General features: G+C 35.5%; 1 protein-coding gene across 1 annotated transcript; it reads right to left on the reverse strand.

Annotated features, from left to right (window-relative positions):
* LOC18766018 (probable aminotransferase TAT2) lies at positions 15,449-19,440 on the reverse strand. Its single transcript, XM_007198767.2, has 7 exons — positions 19,084-19,440; positions 17,547-17,886; positions 17,026-17,244; positions 16,523-16,582; positions 16,158-16,313; positions 15,961-16,054; positions 15,449-15,799 (listed from the first exon to the last, which is right to left on the reverse strand). The coding sequence occupies exons 1-7, from the start codon at positions 19,368-19,370 to the stop codon at positions 15,681-15,683; spliced, it is 1,275 nt and encodes a 424-aa protein (XP_007198829.1). The 5' UTR covers positions 19,371-19,440; the 3' UTR covers positions 15,449-15,680.

The following is a 22,187-nucleotide window of genomic DNA, read 5'->3' on the forward strand; positions in this document are numbered from 1 at the left end:
AATATATATATTTATTTTTAAAATGTTTTGGTTTATTTTAATTTTTTGATAATGTATATAAACATATTTTTGGTAATTAATTAAACATTCATAAAAAAAAATCAAATGAAATATATTTTTGTTTCTAGTGTTTTTTTTTTGTATAAAATATTTATGTCGTGGAATGAAATAAAATGAAAATAAATCATAAAAATTTAAATTAATTCCCAAAAACCGACGTCTCATTCTAATTCATACGTCTCATATATATAGAAAACTGCCGTCTTAATATAGCGGGAAAGAAAACATCGACGGCATTTCTCAAAAACGTCATTTAAGATTGATATACACGTCGGTTAATTTATAAAATTGAAATCTACGAAAATAGTTGTAGAGACATACAACGTTCATTACAAGTTAAAATGTGACGTTGCATTTATAAACAACGTCGTTATCAACATAATAATTGACGGTATAAATTATACCCACGACGGTTATTGAGAAAAGGTTGACGTTGTAACTCCCTAACCACGACGGTGATTACATTGCGACATCTAATGATGTCTAGGAAGACGTCATGTATTATTTAACGTCATTGTAAACAGATGCAACGTCGGTTATCTACATTTGTCATTTAATTTTTGTATGACTTTTATATTTTTTTTTCCTAATATTCATAATAATTTCAAAACAAATTCCATAAAATAAACTGCCAACTACTATGCACTCATTGAAAAATTTTATGTCCTTTAAATCTTTAAAATATTTAATGTTAAAAATACTTTCATTTGTATTTAATTACAAATATTCATAACGAAAATAAATCATAAAAATTTAAATTGTTCCCAAAAACCGACGTCTTATTTTTATTTACACATCTCATATATATAGGAAACCGCCATCTTATTATAGCGGGAAAGAAAACATCGACGACATTTATCAAAATCGTCATTTAAGATTGATATACACGTCAGTTAATTTATAAAACTGAAATCTACGAAAAATAGTTGTAGAGACATACAACGTCCATTACAGGTTAAAATGTGACGTTGAATTTATAAACAACTTCGTTATCAACATAATAATCGACAGTGTAAATTATACCCATGGCGGTTATTGAGAAAAGGTTGACGTTGTAACTCCCTAACCACGATGGTGATTACATTGGGACATCTAATGATGTCTAGGACAACGTCATGTGTTATTTAACGTTGTTGTAAAATGATACAACATCGATTATCTACATTTGTCATTTAATTTTTGTATGACTTTTATATATTTTTTTTCCTACTATTCATAATAATTTCAAAAAAAATTCTATAAAATAAACTGACAACTACTATGCACTCATTGAAAAATTTTATATCCTATAAATCTTCAAAAAATTTAATGTTAAAAATATTTGTATTTGTATTTAATTACAAATATTCATAATGAAAATAAATCATAAAAATTTAAATTGTTCCCAAAACCGACGTCTTTTTATTTATTTACACGTCTCATATATATAGAAAACCTCCGCCTTATTATAGCGGGAAAGAAAACATCGACAACATATCTCAAAAACGTCATTTAAGGTTGATATACACGTCGCTTAATTTATAAAACTGAAATCTATGAAAACAGTTGTAGAGAGATACAACGTCCGTTACAGGTTAAAATATGACGTTGTATTTATAAACAACGTCGTCTATTTACTAATAATCGACGATGTAAATTATACCCACGTCGGTTTTGAAATAAGATTAACGTTGTAACTCCCTAACCACGTTGGTGATTACATTGCGACGTCTAAGACGACGTCTTGTGTTATTTAACGTCGTCGTAAACTGATGCAACGTCAGTTATCTACATTTGTCATTTAATTTTTGTATGACTTTTATATTTTATTCCTAATATTCATAATAATTTCAAACCAATTCCATAAAATAAACTGACAACTACTATGCACTCATTGAAAATTTTTTATCTCCCCTAAATCTTTATAAAATTTAATGTGAAAAATATTTTTATTTGTATTTAATTACTAATATTCATAATATATTCAAAACAAAATCTGAAAAATAAACCGACAAATTCTATGCACTCATGGAGACAATATCTACCCCTTACAAGCCTGAAAATTTTAATTTTAGATTTCAAAATTACAAGTGATAACAAAAGTGAAAAAGATTTAGAGACAAAGCACAATAGTCATTATACTTTCCATAACATAACCCTAAGGTTATGTGATCCATTGGTGGTCATAAAATTGAAAATTCTTTAATATAGATTTTAGCCTACTAATATAGAAGGCCTTGTTGTAAGGAGTCCGTAGCAATTTTCGGTTCATTTTTCTCATACTTGTGTATTTTTTTTTTATAATTATTGTAAAAATTTAGGGTTTAGGGTTTAGGGTTTTGGTTTTATTGAAATGATGCCGGTTTGCTTTCGCTCTTTTTGGTCAATACGTGCACACGCGTTCGAATCCCAAGAAACGCACACCAAAGCTAATGATGTAATATTTTAGATGTCGGTTTTTGTATGAGCGACGTCAAAACGTTGTACAACGGCGTAATTGTAATATAACCGTTGTTGTAAATTTGAAATTAAACGACTATTGTGTTGTATTTACCGTCGTTTTTAATAAACGCGGTCCTTTAAAATTTTTGACTAGGATTTAAAATTTTCAGAATTTCCCTTTAACCCTGAATTATTTCCTTCTCTCTATTTAACGTAAATTTGTCTTAAAGTTTTCGCTCTCTCTCAAAGCATTGCGTATATTCTCTGAGCTCTCTCAAGCATTTGATATTTTCTCTCAGCTCTTTCTCAATATCCATGTAAGTATATTCTCTCATCTCTCTCTCAATATTCTCTTATTAGTTTGTATATATTCTCTCAACACTCTCTTAGTTTGTATATTCTCTTAGATCTCTCTAAATATTCTGTTAGTTTGTATATTCTCTCAACTTTGGTTTCTTAATATGGGTTCTTTTATGTTTTTGGAGCTATGGGTTCTTGATTGGGAGCTATATATGGGTTCTTTTATGTTTTGATGTTTGCATTCTGTAAAGGGTTCTTTGAAATGGAATGGGGATGTAATAATTAGGCTTTGGTTTTTTGTAAACCACGACGACGGTTGGTTTCCACCAAACCAACCGTTGTCTAAATTTTTATTATACGTCGGTTTTTATTTACTACCGCCGTTGTTGTTAGGCGACCATAACCCAGACCTGTTCTTTAAAAAGAAAACAAATATCTTGTTGTTTGCTTAAAGACGACGGTAAATAGACATGCCGTCGTCTTAATCTATGTTACGCGACGATTATTTTGTAAAAACCGTCGTCTGATTATTGTGGATTTTTTTTTTCCCTTTTTTCCCACTTTGTTCTCTTCTCTATCAATATAGTTGTGTTTCATTGCTGGTCTTTTCACTTTATTATATGTATGATTTTATAGTGTGTGAGATGGATAAGTCATGGATGCATGCAGATAGAAGATCGAAGACATATGAGTTAGGTGTGGAAGGATTTTTGAATTTTGCTGTAGAAAATCTTGTAAATACAACTCATATTCGTTGTCCATGTGTTAAATGTGGGAATATTCGATTGTTTGGTGTTGGAATTATAAGGGAACACTTATACTTTAATGGAATTGACCAAAGCTATAAGATTTGGATATGGCACGGAGAACCTTGGGAATGGACTACTAATGCTATTAGAAATGTGGAAGAAGATGATCAAAGCAGGTTCAGTTTTGTTTCTGCAGAAGTAGGGATGGATGATAATGATTTGGGCGATATTGGATTTGATCCTTATGAGTTTGCCAATGTGATTGGGGATGGAGATCAACCCTTGTACCCTGGTAGCAGTAAGTACACGATGTTGTCTGCTTTGGTGAAGTTATATAATTTGAAAGCAAAACATGGGATGAGTGATGTTTGTTTTATAGAATTATTGCTACTTCAAGGAGATTTGCTTCCATAAGGAAATACACTACCTTCCTCTATGTACGAGGCAAAAAAGATATTGTCTGCTTTAGGGATGAGTTATGTGAAAATCCACGCATGTCCCAATGACTGCATCTTGTACAGGAAGGATTATAAAGATTCAACTAATTGTCCTACTTGTGGTGTCTGAAGGTGGAAGGAAGGCAAAGATGCAATCTTGAAAGAGGGTGTGCCAGCGAAGGTGGGGTGGTATTGTGCTCCAATTCCAAGGTTTAAAAGGATGTTTCAATCACATAAGACAGCTAAGAGTTTTGACTTGGCATGCTGCTAGAAAATCAATTGACGGTCATATATCTCATCCAGTGGATTCCCCGTCTTGGAAACTTGTTGATGATAAATGGCTCGAGTTTGGTAAAGAGCCGAGGAACTTGAGATTGGCTCTCTCATCTGATGGATTCAATCCCCACAATTCTTTAAGTAGCAGATACAGTTGTTGGCTAGTTATCTTAGTTACATATAATCTCCCACCATGGCTATGCATGAAACGGAAGTTTATGATGTTGACCTTATTGATTTTCGGTCCTGGAAATGATATAGACGTCTACTTAGAGCCTTTGATTGATGATTTAAAATCTTTGTGGGATGGGATTAGAGGAGTGTATGATGCACATATAGGAGAATACTTTACACTCAGAGGTGTATTACTGTGGACTGTTAATGATTTTCTTGCATATGGGAACTTATTTGGTTGTGTCGTTAAAGGATGTAAAGCTTGTCTAATATGTGGCGATGATACACCTAGTTATAACTTAAAAAATGGCCACAAAATGTGTTACATTGGGCATAGAAAATGGTTACCAATCAATCATCCATATCGGAGCCAGCGTGCAGCTTTTAATAGAAAACCTGAATATGGCACGCCTCCCGAGCCGTTAAATGGAGAAGAAGTGTTGCGCATTATTGAAGATATTAATTACATATGGGGCTCGAAAAATGGGGGAAGTGTTGGTAAGAATGATGGTGACAGAGTTTGTTGGAAGAAGAAATCAAAATTCTTTGATCTCGAATATTGGAAATACCTTCATGTGAGGCATGTCCTAGATGTTATGCATATTGAGAAGAATGTTTGCGATAGTATCATTGGTACATTACTGGAGATCCCTGGAAAAAATAAAGATGGGATTGCTGCTCGGTTAGATTTATTGAACATGAGGGTCAAAACTTATTCGCAACTCAAGTATGGAGAAAGACGTACTCGCTTGCCTCCAAGGCCCTGGAATTTGTCAAGAGCAGTTTGCAATTCTTTCTATGGTATGAAGGTCTCTGAAGGTTATTGTTCAAATATAAAAAATGTTGTATCTTTAAAAGATTCAAGACTTCTTGGACTTAAATCTCATGATTGTCATACCTTGATGCAACAATTGCTCCCTGTGGCAATTCGTTCTGTTTTGGAGAAGCCTGCAAGGTATGCAATAACTCGATTGTGCTTCTTCTTCAATGCTATATGTGCAAAGACGGTAGATGTTTCCAAGCTAGATAAGTTGGAAGAAGATGTAGTTGTTACTTTGTGTTTGCTTGAGAAGTACCTTCCCCCTTCATTCTTTGATATCATGGTTCATCTAGTAGTACATATTGTCAGAGAAGTTCGTCTATGTGGCCCAGTATATTTTAGATGGATGTATCCATTTGAAAGGTATATGAAAGTGCTAAAAGGGTATGTTCGAAACCGTACTTGTCCGAAAGGTTGCATTGCTGAGCGGTATATAACTGAAGAAGCTGTAGAGTTTTGCACCAAGCATTTATCTGATGTTAGTACAGTTGGAGTGCCTTCAAGCCAGATCAGGTTGCACAGTAAGCTTAGTTGATCGGAACTTGTTAAACCAGGCACATCTATATGTCTTGGAGAGTACGGAGGAAGTCCTACCTTATATAGAGTACGTATGACTTTTATTGTCCATATGGAGCCATTTTAAATATTATTATTCCTTATGTTCATCTTATATACAAGGAACCATAATGCTTGATTTTTTCGTATCAATGTAGGAAACATATGATCCACATCATGACCACTTATCCAAAATTTAGAAAGAGAACAAAGTGGCTGCAAGATAAGCACAATAGCACTTTCAAAGTGGCTGCAAGATAAGCACAATAGCACTTTCATTCAATGGCTCCACTTTAAGGTATATATAAGTTATTGAATGATGACATGCATATTCAACTTTAAATTTTCTTCCATTCTATATGTTAGATTGAATTAATATATATATGATTAATTTACAGGTTCAAAGTGAACTTAATGGGGAAGAGCATAATGGCATATCAGAAAATTTGAGGTAGCTAGCAGCTGGTCCAAGCATGGCAGTGCCATCATATAGGAGCTATCTTATTAATGGTGTTAAATTTAACACCAAGGCACAAGATGATGTGCGAACTGTCCAAAATAGTGGAGTTTATTTACTTGCACATACTATGCAAGTGGCTAGTGCCAAGGATAAAAACCTTATTGTCTCCAATATGGGTTTTTATGGTGTTATTCAAGAGATTTGGGACCTTGGCTACCATAAGTTTAGAATCCCAGTCTTGAGGTGTGATTGGGTAGATAACACTTCGGGCCTTGTAGTCGACGAACTTGGATTTACCCTTATAGATCTGAGTAAAATTGGACATAGGAATGACCAATTTGTTATGGCTTCTCAAGTCAAACAAGTATTTTATGTCGACAACCCAATGCATCATGATTGGTCGGTAGTGTTATCAATGCCTAATAGAGAATATAATGATGTTATTGGTGATGATGTCCTAGGTGATACTAGAATTGAGTGTGAGCCGTTTACTAGAGGGATACCAAATGTTGACACATTTGATGACCTAGTGGGTGAGTTTGGGAATGAAAATATTAGAGCTGGATGTGAAGATATATGGATTGATTGATTGTTGTAATGTATGACATTAGTTATTCAGTTAATTGTATGACATTAATTAATAATTCTGTACATCATTTTAATTCTGATCCCATTTTCATTATGCAGGCTTTGGGCACGACAAATCAAATATTAAAAAAGTTGGGTTAAAGCTGTAAAGTACAACGGTCCGGTAAAAAAATTGGAAACACAGACGTCTAAAATAAAAACAACGTCGGGTTTTAAAAGGCAAAAGACGGCAAAACAAAAAAACAGACAAATGAAAAAGAAATCAAGACAGTTTGCTTAAAATAAACCGTCGTTTAAAGAGAAAAATAAAGGCCGTTTAGTTCCATTAACTGTCGTGACAAATGTTCTACACGTCGGCTAGCCTAAAACAACTGACGTCTCCGAGCATACATATGTCAAGGCGGGTTAAACAAGCGAATTTTAAAAGGACAACCACGTCATTATGTAATCAACACCGACATGGTAAGCAATTACAACGTCAAGCAGTTGGATCTCTAGACGTAGTGACATAATTAACCACGTCCTTTATTTTAATGAAACGGACGTTGAATATATATTCCACGTCGGTTATTTTCGTATCGACTCCTTCAATACTATTTATAACGTCATCCTCTGGAAAAAAAAAACCGATGTGGGAGATTGTTTTGTACATCGATATTGATTAATATTATGTCATTTTAAATCTTTTAGACATCGGTTATTTAGAAAAAGTGACGTCTAACTCTATCAAAAGGCCTTCTTTGTGAAATTTAAACGACGAGTCTCGCAAGAAACATACGTGAAAAATCTTAACACGTCGGTTTTTGTTATAATTAGCGATGTGGATAAATACATAAGCGCCGGTGAAGTCAGTTGCAGGATGTGGTTATTTCAGGTTACGACAGTTATTGAGAGATAAATGACATGTAATTTTCTTTACATGTCTGTTGGTTTTTGTGAACGACGTCGTTTATGTTTTAGACATCGGTTTCTTTGTTTGTTTAACGTAGTATAAATTAACCACGATGATTTCTAGCTTATCCAAGTGTTTTTTTCCTTCATTTAGGGACGTGGATAATTATCTGTATATTGGTTCTTCTTTTGATCTTGACATGTAATACTCCTTAGACGTCTCGTTTTTCATAAAACCATCGTCTAATGTTGTCGAAAATTTCATTTTAGGCTAATTATATAGTAATTAAACTTCGGTTAGTAATAAATTTGGACGTTGAATGACTTAACGACGTCGGGTATTAACCGTCATTGTTTTTTGTACAAAAGATGACGATCGATTTCACGACGGTTGGAAAACCTGCTAGACGACGGTGGTTTCCCGTCATCTATTTCAATTTTTGTAGTAGCGGTCACAGTCAAATTAAGTGGATGATGCTAATCGGCAACTTCATTGGATCCCCAAATAAACATTCAATGTAACAAATAAATGAAAACAATAAGAACAAGCTAGTACTCTGGGTCTTGTCTTCACATGGCTTTCTTGTACGTACTCTTAATTTTTATGTATGCGTGCAATTACCTAAAAGAATGTGAGGTTAATTGCTCTAATGCCCTTTCAAAGTATGACCAAATCCATATTATTCCACATTGAAAGTAGGCCCGGCAAAGTGTCGTGTCGTGTCAGTATTTTAAACAGGTCAAAAATGCTCAACCCGAACACATTCCTTTTATAAACGAGTTACAATGACACGACCTGTGTAATCAGTTTAACAAATAACTTTTTAAACATTTAAATTTTTTGGGATAAAAATAACAATTTTCTGAACATTCCAAAATCACAAACAAATTAAATACAACAAAAATCCAAAATTATAATAAAAATCACAACCAAATTAAATATGTTACAACCAAAATTCAAATAACTGTAACATTCTCAAGAGTTATTTTTTAAAACCTTCTGTATCTGCAAGAGAAACTCCATCAGCAACTTTCACTAAATCTGCAGTTTGAACAACAAACACTGTCAAGCATATTGGAGCTTGGGAATAGAGAGAGGTGATATCAAATGTTTGGGGGTGATCAAATTTCCCTATATCCATCAACTCGAAGACCTCCAATCCACCAAGGAGGAATCTCCAAAGCTTCCGGATCTCCAATCTATCAGAGTTCCACGAATGGAAGTTCCGCCGAGGGAGTTCAGTAGAAGGGGGTTCTACTGAGGGAGTTCCGCGAAAGGAAGTTCCGTCGAGGGAGTTCCACTGAGGTAAGTTCCGCAGAAGGGTGTTCCGCCAAGGGAGTTCCATGAAGGGAGTTCCACCAAGGTAGTTCTGGTGAAGAGAGTTCTGCTATGGATGTTCCTTACCGAAGTCGAGTCCCATGCTCGAGGTTCCTCGTTGCAATCTGTGACCAAGCGACCATCACCCATCGAGGTTCCTCGCATACGCCAAGTCTCATTCTTGAGTTTCTTCGTTGCTATGGCCTTGCTCAAATTTATTTATATATGTATTAATAAATAAATATGATAATTAAATAACAGTTTTCTCAAAACTCCCATGCTTTCCGTGAATTTTCAACCAAATCTAGAATTCCCAACATCCAAATATTTATAGTTCCCATACCACCCATCTTGGTGGATTGTCAACCAACTCTAGAATTCTAGGAACTTAAAGGTCACGAGGTTCCACCAGACATCAAGATGAAGTCTCGGAGGTCCAAACTCAAGCCATAGATTCAAACCCAAGATTTTCGGAGCACTGCATGCACGTGACAGAGGCCTTACAAGGAAAGAAATCAAGATGAGTGATGATAATTCGGAATGTTCTGAAAGAAAAGAAACTCAAGCAAACAAATTCTCTCAATCAAAGCAATCCCACAGATTTAGTGAGCCTCAGAAGGAAGGAGTTTCAAGAGAGTTGACCTCGGCCATTTAATGGTCAACCCATGGGCTGGCGGATGCCCCTATATAAACCTTGTTAGACGAAGGGAGAAGACACACATCATCAAACACACAAACATATTTTTCTTCTTGCACTTTTCTTTCCCTAGATTTAGGATTTTACTTTTTAAGTACTTAGTGTAGTAAGTTCTTCATTTTCTTAGTGTAAGTTTAATTTCTTGCAATTTACATTATCTTGTCTTTTAAATTCAAGTTTATTTCAATTGCTTTACTTTTCATTGTTATCGCATTTTCATTAAGTTTAATTTAGTTTATCATTCGTATTTCGTTCTTGCTTTATTTTACGTTTATTTATTGCTTTGATATATTTTATCGCACTTTAACTATCGTCTTTTAGTTTAATCATGTCCTTAATTTATTTGCATTGTTTTTACTAAAAAAACATAAAAATCACAAAAAATATCTATACGAAGCCCAACCATCCTCGAACCCGAGGAAGTGAAAGAACCTAGGCCAAGAGAAGGTTCCTTGCTTGGCCAATCAATCACTTGATAAGAAGTCAGAAGCAAAACATATCCATCCAAGCTTTTCCATCCAAGCCATTCAGTGGCTTGGTGGTGGAATGCCTATGCAACTTGAAGAAGAAGGACCAAAAGTTCCTTCCATCGGCCACCTTTGCCGAAAAGAGAGAAACACAAAATATCCTATAAAACAAACAAAATTATAAACTACAAGCACTGAAGGTGAATATTTTGTCAACTAAAAACTGTTAGCTAGACAAGTCTCTATCTAGTAACACGTATACTTTTGAGGGTAAATGGATGAAAACCCCCCTGAACTATCACGCTAGTTGAAATGTCCACCTTAAATTATTTTTTCAGCCAATTTAACCGTTAGACTATTTTAAATGGTCAATTTACCCCCTGCCGTTAGTTTTCATGTAATTCATCCAATTTTCCGTTAAAAATAATTAAATCTTTAAATAAAAAAGTAAAAAAATAAAAATAAAAAATAAAAAAAACCCTAGCAATCAACCTCTTCCCCACCCCATCCCCCAAACCCTCTCGACAGCCACCTTGCCAGCCAAACATCATCTCTTCATCGACTTCGTCTTGGCCCGTAAGAATCCAGTAGAGAATCTGCACAAGGTCACGCATACCACCACCATACCCAAACTAGGCTGCAATAGGCAGGAGGTTGGAAGCGAGGGTGTTGGGGTGGTTGTGGTGGAGCCAAAACGCCCTGGAGGAGGAGGAGGAGACGCCATTAATCTTGTGAGTCCACCGCCCATGACATTCAAGTGGCTGTTGCAGCATGCTTCAGAGGTGAGATGATTCGTACTAGCACTGGTTTCATGATGAATTTCCTTTGCTCAACGAATTTTGTGAGATGGTGTGGGTGGGAATTTTTTATAGGGTCATAATTATTAAAGAGAATTTGTCGGAAGATTTCATTACTTGTAATTACATTCTTTCTTTCTTTCTTTCTTTCTTTCTTTCCTTCTTTGAAATCTATCTATCCCATCCTCTCCCTAAATTAGAGTAAAACTTCCACCTCCAGATAAGTAGGTTTTTTTTCTGGTTTTGGAGGTGAAATTCCACCTTTTCCACAGCAACATCCCAGAATTTAAGGGCGCTCGCATTCCCCCCAAGAGATAGACCCAGGACTGTGTCAGGAAATCTTCTCACAATTAGAGTTGATGCCTAGAAGATAGCATTTAGCTTTATTGATGCTCAACCCAGAAATCTTACAAAATAAATTCAGCAACTCAAGTAAATTTTCCCAATTCTCTTCAACATCCAAGAAAAAAAATAGTATCGTCTGCGAACTGCCAATGAGAAATCTCAACCCCCTCATTTTCAATTTTAAGCCCCAATATCTTGTTCAATATTTTTTTTAAAAAAAAATCTTATAAAATGTCAAATTTACCCTTATATTTGATGGGCATTTGGATGAAATTGTGAAAAAGCTAACGGCATGAGTGAAGTTGGCGAATAAATTTAATACAAGGGCTAAATTGGCTGAAAAATAATTCGGGGTTGACATTTCTACTAGCGTGATAGTTCAGGAGGGTTTTCGGCCGTTTACCCTACTTTTGACTAACAATTTCATTCATTCATTCCATATTTTTAAGAGACTGACTTGTATTGTTTTTTAAGAGAGAGAGAGAGAGAGGGAGGGAGAGAGATTGCTGTGTGAACTAATAATAACAAAGGGTAAATTACTCAAATGGTCCTCAAACTTATACTCGATTTACATTTTGGTCCCTCAATTGAATAATTAGTCCAAATGGTCCATTAACTCTATATTATTTTCTCTATCGGTCCTAACGTTACATTCTGTCATTATTTCCGTTAAATGTGAGGGCAAATTGGTCATTTCGTCCATCAACTCTCTCTCTCTCTCTCTTCTTCTTCTTCTTCTTCCTCCTCCCAATCTGACGACTGGGTTTCTTCTTCTTCTTCTTCGTTAGATTTCTTCTTCTTCTTCATCTTCCCAATCTGATAGCTGGGTAGCATGGGACATCAACCCCTCTCCACCAAGATGGCTGGGCAGTTTGTATTTGCAAACATTGTCCCATAAATGATCAAATTACTGTCCCATAAATTGTCCCATAAGTGATCAAATTGTCCAAACAAATCCGCCTGACTCTGATTTCCAACAACATTAACGTCTCACCACAATTTTCATGCTATCAAAATCAAACACCCCGACTTCCCCAACCACCCATCTACAGCTCCATTCGATTTTCTGCATCAAATCGGGCCAACCCAATAGTTCATCTGGGAAAATGATCATTGCTTTACATTGTTGGACAGTCTAATTGACCATGGTGGAGACTTACCACTCGGGCGGTTCCACCACCAAAGGCTGGACTTGAAGTGTTGGTTCTCGACCTTCTTGTCCTCGCACAAAACCCTCTTCACTGTGCTTTGGATCGGGGCATTTGCATTAGTTTTTGTGTGGCTGAGGAATATTTTAGATGGGTTTTCAATATTTAAGCGAGTTCCAGTGAGAGCCATGCCAAAACTGAGACATGTGGCTTTCAATTTGACTGATTTTGCAGCAGTGGGTGATGGGGTTACTTTGAACACTAAGGCCTTCAAGAAGGCTGTGTCGGCTATTTCCAAGCTGGGCCAAAAAGGCGGTGGTCAGCCTAATGTGCCTCCTGGGCGCTTGCTTACAGCGCCCTTTAATCTCACCAGTCACATGACTCTATTTCTTGCTGAAGATGCTGAGATTCATGGGAGAATGGGAGGAGAAATCGCAGAAGGAAAGAGGATGGGGGGGGGGGGGGGAGGGGGGGGTCTGTTCTTAGGATTATAATTTTTTTTTCTCATTTTCTTTAATTTTTTTCTAATTTTGTATTTATTTTAACCCTATTTTTATTTGTTAATTATGAAAAGTCATATTTATCCTAAAATTTGGTTAAATCTAACAGAAAATTAAACGGTAGGACCAATAGAGCAATTAATATATAGTTAATCGACCATTTGGACTAATAATTTAATTGAGGGACCAAAATGTAAATCAAGTACAAATTTGGGGACCATTTGAGTAATTTACCCTAATAACAAATATTTAGTAGAAAGGTAAAAAAAAAAAAAAGGCTTATGATCACAAAACGTCTCTAAGGTTTACGAAACTATCAGATTGCATCCTTAATATTTTTTTGTGTCATTCGTAGTCCTCAAAGTTAGTATGCATGATCACAAATAGCCTCTGTCGTTAGGTTTCGTCAAAAACTCCGTTAGTTTGCTAACGTGACATATATATATAATTTTTGTGGGTTCATGCTTCTATCACAAATGGTCCTTACGAAATTTTTTAATTTTTTTAAATTTAAAATCCATAAAATTTTTGTTTTCTTTTAAAAATTTTATGAATTTAAATACATGTGACACTATATTATTGTAGATGTGGGTTCCATATATATGCCACATCAACAAACTAATGGAGTTTTTAGAAAATAATTTAAATTTTATAATATTTTAAAATGAAAAAACTAAAGGTTTAAGGTTCATAAATGGTCCTCAAGATTAAAATTCTTCTATAAATGTTTTTTTCATTTATAAATAATTTTAAAAAGAAAATCAAAATTTTATGAATTTTAAATTAAAAAATTAAAAAAATTCGTAAGGACCATTTGTGATAGGTGTGTGAACCTCAGGGATGTTTTGTGATATATATGTATGCCACGTCAGCAAACTAACGAAGTTTTTGACGGAACCTAACAGCAGAGACGATTTGTGATTGCACATACCAATCTTGAGGACCATAAATGACACAAAAAAACTTTAAGGATGCAATCTAATAGTTTTGTAAACCTTAAAGACGTTTTGTGATAATAAGCAAAAAAAAAAAAAAATAAGGAAGCTTTAGTAGCCCACACAAACAGTAAAAGCAAAAGATAAACATGCGCCAACAAATTCTCATGGGGGGGCAGGCATGGAGCAAAGCAAGTAAATCAAGTAATCAAGTTGAGATTAGGCAAAGCCATGTGCCAGACACGTGGCAGCACATGGGATGGGATAGATTATGAACTGCTCTTCAAGTTTTGCCCATCCATGTAAAACTTTTTCCTTCTAGAAGATTAGGTTGATTTGATCGATCAGCCATTTAAAGCATAACAAGGCTACCTTATTAGTTGTATTGCCTTCCTTCTAGAAGCCAGCGACTAGATCACTTCGAGGGGATCAAACCTCCAATGCTTCAACCTCAAATATGATTTTCCTTATACCATACGCCATCTACATAGCAATTATATAAGAATAGGCTAATGCCCAATACAGAGTTCTAGAGGCCTTAGGGAGACAGAGATGCATTGAAGGTAAAAATTCTTCATTTCTTAGACAATCTTCCCTTCCCTAATTTATTTATGATGCGACAAAGAACATAGTCATCAGCCTGCAAACATAGAAGACGCAGAGAAGTTATTTGACTGTTTTTGACATAATCAAGAAAAAACAAAAGATAAAGAGGCACTGGAAATATATCTAAAACTGTATCTACATACTTTGCTTATTTGCTATCACTTAAGGAAGCATAGTTCACACAAACATGGGCTTAGCGAAGTTGGCTAGAGCGGATGTGCTCTTCACTCTGCCCACCGAATTTGACCCCCCGCCATAATTTAGATTAGATTAAAGCAGACTATTGCTTGTATCAAAAAAGGAAGCATAGTTCGACCCCCCCCCCCCCCCTCTTGTGCGGAACTCCCTCACCTTCGACAGAACTCCCTCGGTGGAACTCTGACATATTGAAGATTCGAAAGCTTTGGAGATTCATCCTTGGTGGATTGGAGGTCTCCGAGTTGGCAAATATAGGGAAATTTGACCAACCCCAAACATTTTGTATCACCTCTCTCTCTATTCCCAAGCTCCAATATGCTTGACATTGTTTGTCGTTCAAACTGAAGATTTAGTGAAAGTTGCTGATGGAGTTTCTCTTGCAGATACAGAAGGTTTTTAAAAAAAAACTCTTGAAAATGTTACAGTTATTTGAATTTTGGTTGTGATTTTTATTGTAATTTTGGATTTTTGTTGTATTTAATTTGTTTGTGATTTTGGAATGTTTAGAAAATTGTTATTTTTATCCAAAAAAATTTAAATTTTAAAAAACTTATTTGTTAAACTGGTTACACAAGTCGTGTCGTGACAACTCGTTTATAAAAGGAATGTGTTCCGATTGAGCATTTTTGACCTGTTAAAAATACTGATACGACACGACCCTTTGCCGAGCCTACTTTCAATGGGGATTAATATGGATATGGTCATACTTTGAAAGGGCATTAGAGCAATTAACCCCACATTCTTTTAGGTAGTTGCACACATACATAAAAATTAAGGATATATACAAGAAAGTCATGTGAAGACAAGACCAATAGTACTAGCTTGTTCTTATTGTTTTCATTTATTTGTTACATTGCATGTTTATTTGGGGATCCAATGAAGTTGCCGATTAGCATCATCCGCTTAATTTGACTGTGACGAAGACAAAAGAAGAGATCCTATTGCTCCTTGGCATGTCTTTGGTAGAAGGCTTTTATGCTCTGAAGGCCATCTTCAAGTACTGGAAGCTCAACAGCAAAAGTAATGCGGAGCCAATTTTTCAGTCCAACAGTGACCCCTGAAAAATATGAATCAATGAATATCTAACTAAGCAAACCATTTCAAGTTAACATCTAATATATTTGACCGTGTTGCTAAATTACAGTCTGACATGTTATGTTCTCGGAGTGCAATATTATTGAGTAAGGGAAAGTTCACAAGTTGTTCAATTATTTTTACCTGGCAGAACAATCACTGACTCCTCTTTGGCCAACTTCAGACAAAACTGTATATCATCATCAATGCCTTCAAGTGTTGATAAGTTTAGCTTTACCTGTTTATTGTAAAAATTTGTCACTAATAATTTCAGCTTAACTCTATTTGTGTATCTTCCAATCCAATAAGTCCCACAAAAAATTTATTTAACTATCATTTACCAATACGACCATGGATCCTTGTGGTTTGTGTGGGCAAGTAAGGCATGGGATTTCCTTAATCATTTCATATACAATATCTGCAGCTTCTCTCATGATGCCAATTATGTTGGAGAAAAAAGTCTCTTTTGTTCTCTCAAAGATTTGAGGTATAGCTCCCTGAAAATGAGAATCATTTAACAATAAATATTTCCCATGGGAATGGATTAGGACACATAAAAATTTGAAGCTACGCACGTAAATTTATGACTGTATGTATGTACATATATATGTATGCATGTATATTTGTCTATTGAAGTTTTAGTTCAGGAAAAAAAAAAAAAAAAAAAAAAGAGAAAAAAAGTTCAAGTACTTGAAGAAATAAATACCTGAATGAAGGTTGCGGGGTCAGTAGTGATGTCCAGATAGTTCTTAATGCTGTCCACAATCTGGGACAAATTAAGTTTATAAAATATGACAAATACTTCACATAGATATAACTATATCTAAATCTTCATATTTATGGGGAAAAAAAAAACAAAAAACAAAAAAAGAACTATGAAGTTATGAACAAAGAAAAAAATAGAGATATAGACAAATGTAAAGGAATTGTGAAAAAAAGGAAACATAGAAAACAAAAAGTTCGACAAAAAAAAAATTCATATAAAAAAAACAATATAAAATAGGCTCATTTTGGCCAGGCCTATTGGGCTTAGTTCGGCCCTGTTCGGTGGGCTTTCTCAAGTCCAGCCCATAAGCCGGACTTGGGCTTTGAATTTTTTAAATAAGTCTAGCCCAATTCGGTCTGTTATTAATAATAAGAGAGACACCATTTTATAAATAAGCTAGTCAAGCAAAATATTAATGACAAAGAACAACAATTTAAGTATACCCCAGTTTTATCAAAGATGCCCTTGGGATCATTTTTCACAATCCAGCCAAGTTTCCAGCCAGGAACAATCCATGTCTTCGATATGGAGCCAAGCGTAATGACCGGTACAGTGGAACTAAACTTTCCCATAGGCACAAAAGGGTTGCTGCCAAAAGTTAGATGCCCATAAACTTCATCAGAAATCACAAAGATGCCCAGTTTCTTCGCTGTTTCTGCAATCTGTTTTTAGCAAATACAAACATAGAATTAGTAAGATTTCATTGAAGTATACTTCATAGAAAATAATACGCCAAATCTCAGCCCTAACACTCATACCAACAAGTGAAAATGATAGATAAAATTTTCAAGTAGTTAAAATATAGATAATTCAGTAATGATTTCTTGTCAGACTGTAAATCTGAATCACATGTTATAGCAAAAATCAAACTGATCAATGGTCACAAGACTCAAAATCATCATATATGGCAAGAGAACATTTTACATAGATAGTGTGTATGGGACGAAACTACATATATGCACACCTTTTCCAAATGCTGGTGGGTGAAAACATTTCCACAAGGATTGCTAGGATTAATGATAACTATAGCAGAAGTGTTGTGATCTGCAAGAGCTTCGACAGCATCAAGATCCACTTCCCAACCCTTTTCGGGAAGAAGATCGAAATGGCGTACTTCAAGGTGGTCGAAAGACGCCCGAGCTTCATACTGAGGGTAACCAGGCCTTGGAAGCAGAATGTTGGAACCAGGTCGTGCAAGAACAGATACCATGATTTCAATTGCTTGCGTGCATCCACCAGTGAGATATACATCCTCCGCTAGTAACTTGTGCGAGAGGTCACGAGAGAGATATTCTGCAATAGCCCTTTTAGAAATCACAAATATAAGTGCATGATCAATTTCATTATATTTAATTAACTATAAATTAAAGAGATCATCATTTATATATGCCTCAAATTAGATAAATGGTTGGTTTCATACTAGCTATAGTTTTTGTCTTCAAAATATAATAAACGCACACACATATATACAGTTATTCTCTCATCTAAATGTATGCACGTTATTATCGTGCGGATACCATTGTAAACAAGGAAAGGTAATAGAAAGTATATAGCATCTGTACGATAATAACGTCCAGATATCTGCATATATATATTTATTTATATTTATATTTATATTTATATTTATATGATATAGCAATATGTGTCTCCAATGCTTTTTGAATCTAGCATTACTTATTATTTTTCAGTTTCACTTCGATCATCTCTATAGAGAATGAGTGAATCCGTGTAAACTATTTGTGATTAATTTTTGGAAGACGAACATTAGTCTCTTAAATGACTTGTAGGCTAGTGATCTGACGTTTGAGCTTCCATAACATCATGATAATGTATGTGTAAGAAACCCTCCCTTGTAGCTTGTATTAAATAAAAAATAAAAATAAAAAACTAAAAATAATAGTCACGTTTGCAAGACTTGAGACTACCATAGACAAGCAAGTAGAACACGGGTCTCTTCTCCTCCCTTGTATTTTTTACAACAAAAAAAATCAAATCCAATTTGGCTTTTGGTAGTGGTGTTTTTGCCATAAAAAATGACATATTCGCTGACTGGCAGGCATGTATATGTGGGGTCACCACTCACGAGTGGCTGTGTATAAATATTATAAATATACAATACTATATTTATAAATTATAAAAATTATAAAAAACACTATTAGCATATTGTTCAGTTTTCTTAAATAATGGAATATTAACTTTAAAACAGAGAAATAAGACGACGTTGTACCAAATAAATAAATAAATAAATAAATATTTATATATTTAGAATGAACTCAACCCAATATCCACAAAATAAAATTTTAAAAGGGATTGGAGTAAGTCTGGCCCTTTCACTGCAAATTGTCCATTTCATTGTAAGTCTGGCCCTCCATAGACGGAGAAGATGTAACCGTACGTGAAATTTAAAAGGGATTTGAGTAAAAAAATTATAACAAATTAAGCAGCAAATTAATGAAATGAGTCTCCAAGCTTAGATTAAGCCAGAACATACGCATGCATACCTTCTTGCCTCAAGGACACCGCCCGTCGGACAATAAGAGTTGAACTTGAAGGACTGGAGGGCATCTGTGACGGCGTCAACAGCCGACTGAGTAGTCCAGAATGACCGGAACTCCGTAGGGTCGCCGCGGCCCAGCATAATGGTCGGCCGCTGCGGATGATGATCACCGTCATCTGGGCTGTTAACATTATTCATTAGCATCGCGAGAGCTCCGCGGACGGAGATTGCCGCCGTGTTCAGCTCTTCGTTCCCTCCAAACTGCCATTTCCGCTGCGAACCATTTTCCATGGTGGAAGCTGCAATGGTTTTGGTGGGTGGTGTTGGGTTTATAGAAGGGCTTCAACTGGAGGGGAGAGAGTGACCAAGCAGGGCTTATATTTATAGAAAATTTGGATTAGGCACAAAGGGCTTGGTAATTTTTTATTATTTATGAAATGTGGGCTCCACAATTATTTACTATAAGAAATTACATAGCGACTGGGTTAGTTTTTGTCATGTAGTGAGAGAATATTGTACTAGCCACTAGGTTACAATTATGTGATTTGTCATGTAGCCACAGTTGTCTACGTTAAACACATAAAAATACAAGGCAACCCTGCGAAAACGTGAACAACAGGTTGCCCCAAAACATGTTTCTTTTTAAAACCAAAATGTGTTTTCATTAATTGAATATTTTTGTGCCAAATACTTGTTTTTCTTTATAGGATTCTGCACAATATAATATTATTTTAGTAAAAGAACATAATACTTTTTCCCTTTTCTTCACTTACCTAAAGTTTTGATCCCTGAGTTAACACGTGATTAAGTTGGAGATATTATCAGTATTGAACTCATTAGTAGTGACCTACGGTATGTCTCTCTGAAATTTTAACACAGTATATCATAACAGATTGATTGATTGGGCTTGAATTATTATGTCTTTCTTGTCTTACTTTGCATAAATTATTGGGCCTTTACTAGTACATATTGTGCTCAATTTACCTAGTCTGAGCTACCCTTTAAAAGATAAAAGACCGATGAGAAATTTTAGGACATTTTCAAGATTTTAGGATCGTTGGGGGGGTTTTCCAAGTACAAATCTCGTGTACTTTCTTTTCCTTCTTTCCTTGATTGATTTTGTGCTCAAATCTAATTGGATTAATTTGGTAAAATTTTGAAATAAAGTCTCTTCAATAACCACAATTGGCATGTTGTGGCTAGGGAAACTGTGGCTTTATACCCCTTTTCTAGTAGTGATTAGTGCATGGTGAAACAATTTATATATATATTTATATAAACTGTGGCTTTATGCCACTCTACCGTATATTTCATTGATACGAGTGGTCTCATTTTTAATTTTAATTTTTTAATAATATAAGCAATAGTCTAAACTCTAAAGAAAAAAGGGTTTCTCATATACACACACGACTAAGTGTCATGGGTATTCGAACCTAAGACTACTAATCTACAAGTTAAGGCCCTTTTTTCACTCTCTAATTTTCATTATAGGCTTGAAAAAAAATTAGACAAATCATAAACCATTAATACATTTAAATGTGATGAAAAAATAGAGTGTTGCTAAATCAACCCTAAAATTAAATGAATATACCCTTGTAGGGGTTTTTTCATTTCGGCAGCTACTTCGGGCCTAGGTTGCTGTAAAGAGCCAAATGTGTGAAAATTGAACATTGGTCTAAATTCAAGAATCAGACCCCAATAATGCTTCGAAAGGGTAGCTGAGCCTTATGAAACACTTTGGTTACCTTCATCAGCAAAACTAACAGTCGCTCACAGATAAATACTAAACTTGGCATGAGAGGCTTGTGGCATAGAAGCAAAGCAATCATGAGTTTAGCATTAAAGAGAGAGAGGGCTGTGATTTCTTATGAGAAACAAGGGTTTAAGGTAAGGGGAGAAGGGTATTTTGAGAGGATTCGTTGAAGAGAGAGAGAGATGGGAAGAACAAATGGGTGTGTTGAGTAATTTTCTGGCAGCATGACAAAAGCTATGTCAGACTTCGGAATGGCTTACCAGAAGAGAAAATGGGAGAAGATGGTGGAATATGGCACGAAATTGCAGGGCTTCAGGGATGAGAGATAATGTTTGATGCCTGGATGTGGGTTGTTGAGATGATGGATAGGAAATGACCATTTTTATAGCCGCTGGAAGCTCATTCTTCCCATGAAACCCTAATGGGTTCTCTTCAATTTTGCCAAGTCTCCCCTTTCATTTCTCTTCTCTCTTTTCGATTAATCCTATTCTGTGAAATCTTCCTCTGTCCAAACACACAAATACAAGATTTTTGGGAGCTATAAGGCCTTCCCGTAGCTGCTTCAGTGTTGAACTCCTATTTTTGACTACCTCCTCACCTTTTTTCTTTCCTTCCCTCTTCCATGGCAAGAGCTGGTAGAAGAAAGAAATTGGTAAGGGCGTCGGTTTGAAGGGTGTTTCTGCTCTGCGCAAGCTAATACCCATTGGTTCTTTGCGTGTTCTACCTTTATGTTTGTTTTTACCCATGTGCTGGAGCCTCCCGACAGCTTACATACATGGATATTTTGGCTTTCATCGTGGCTCTTGTTTCCAGCTAAGTGCTGGAGATTATAGATATTTCCTTTAGTTGCTTGGCCTTTCCCAAGGTGATGGGTTAACCCATTTAAGGAAATGGGCTAATTTCCTAAAGTGATAGGCTATTTTATTGAGATGATTGGCTAATTTTTCCTTAAGTATTGGGTTTTTTTCTCTCTTTTATTCTTACCCACATATTTGGGCTCAATAAATGGGCTTGAGTTTTGGGGCTCCCAAGCAGCCCAAACTTCCATTTCTCGGCTCATCAATGGGCCTCATGAAAGCTCGTTACCATTCATACCACAACCCACTCAGCAAGCTCTGGGCATTTACGTGGCTTGGGCCCACTTAAGCTTGTAGCGTGGCCAGGTGCAAAATAAGGGTTTTCTGCTTAGCATTGCATGTCGATCGGTGTCCTTGAATTTTATTGCTTTGAAAAGGGATATGATGCTTGACGGAATAATTAGCATGGGCTTGTAGAGCCAGTGCCTTTTATAGGCTCATTTTAATTCGTAGCGTGATGGATTGCATATTTATTTGGCATGGCACATGGTCGTGGCT

Source organism: Prunus persica, chromosome G3 (assembly GCF_000346465.2).
Source record: "Prunus persica cultivar Lovell chromosome G3, Prunus_persica_NCBIv2, whole genome shotgun sequence".
Classification (NCBI taxonomy): Eukaryota; Viridiplantae; Streptophyta; class Magnoliopsida; order Rosales; family Rosaceae; genus Prunus; species Prunus persica.

Bases quoted from the DNA above. Each gene is read 5' to 3' on its own strand.
- LOC18766018 (XM_007198767.2), bottom strand. From the start codon at position 19,370: ATGGAAAATGGTTCGCAGCGGAAATGGCAGTTTGGAGGGAACGAAGAG. The intron at 16,055-16,157 runs GTAAATGATAGT...TACAATAAACAG, and splicing joins AAGGATCCATGGTCGTATTG to GTAAAGCTAAACTTATCAAC. The intron at 15,800-15,960 runs GTAAAAATAATT...CATATTTTTCAG, and splicing joins GTCAGTGATTGTTCTGCCAG to GGGTCACTGTTGGACTGAAA.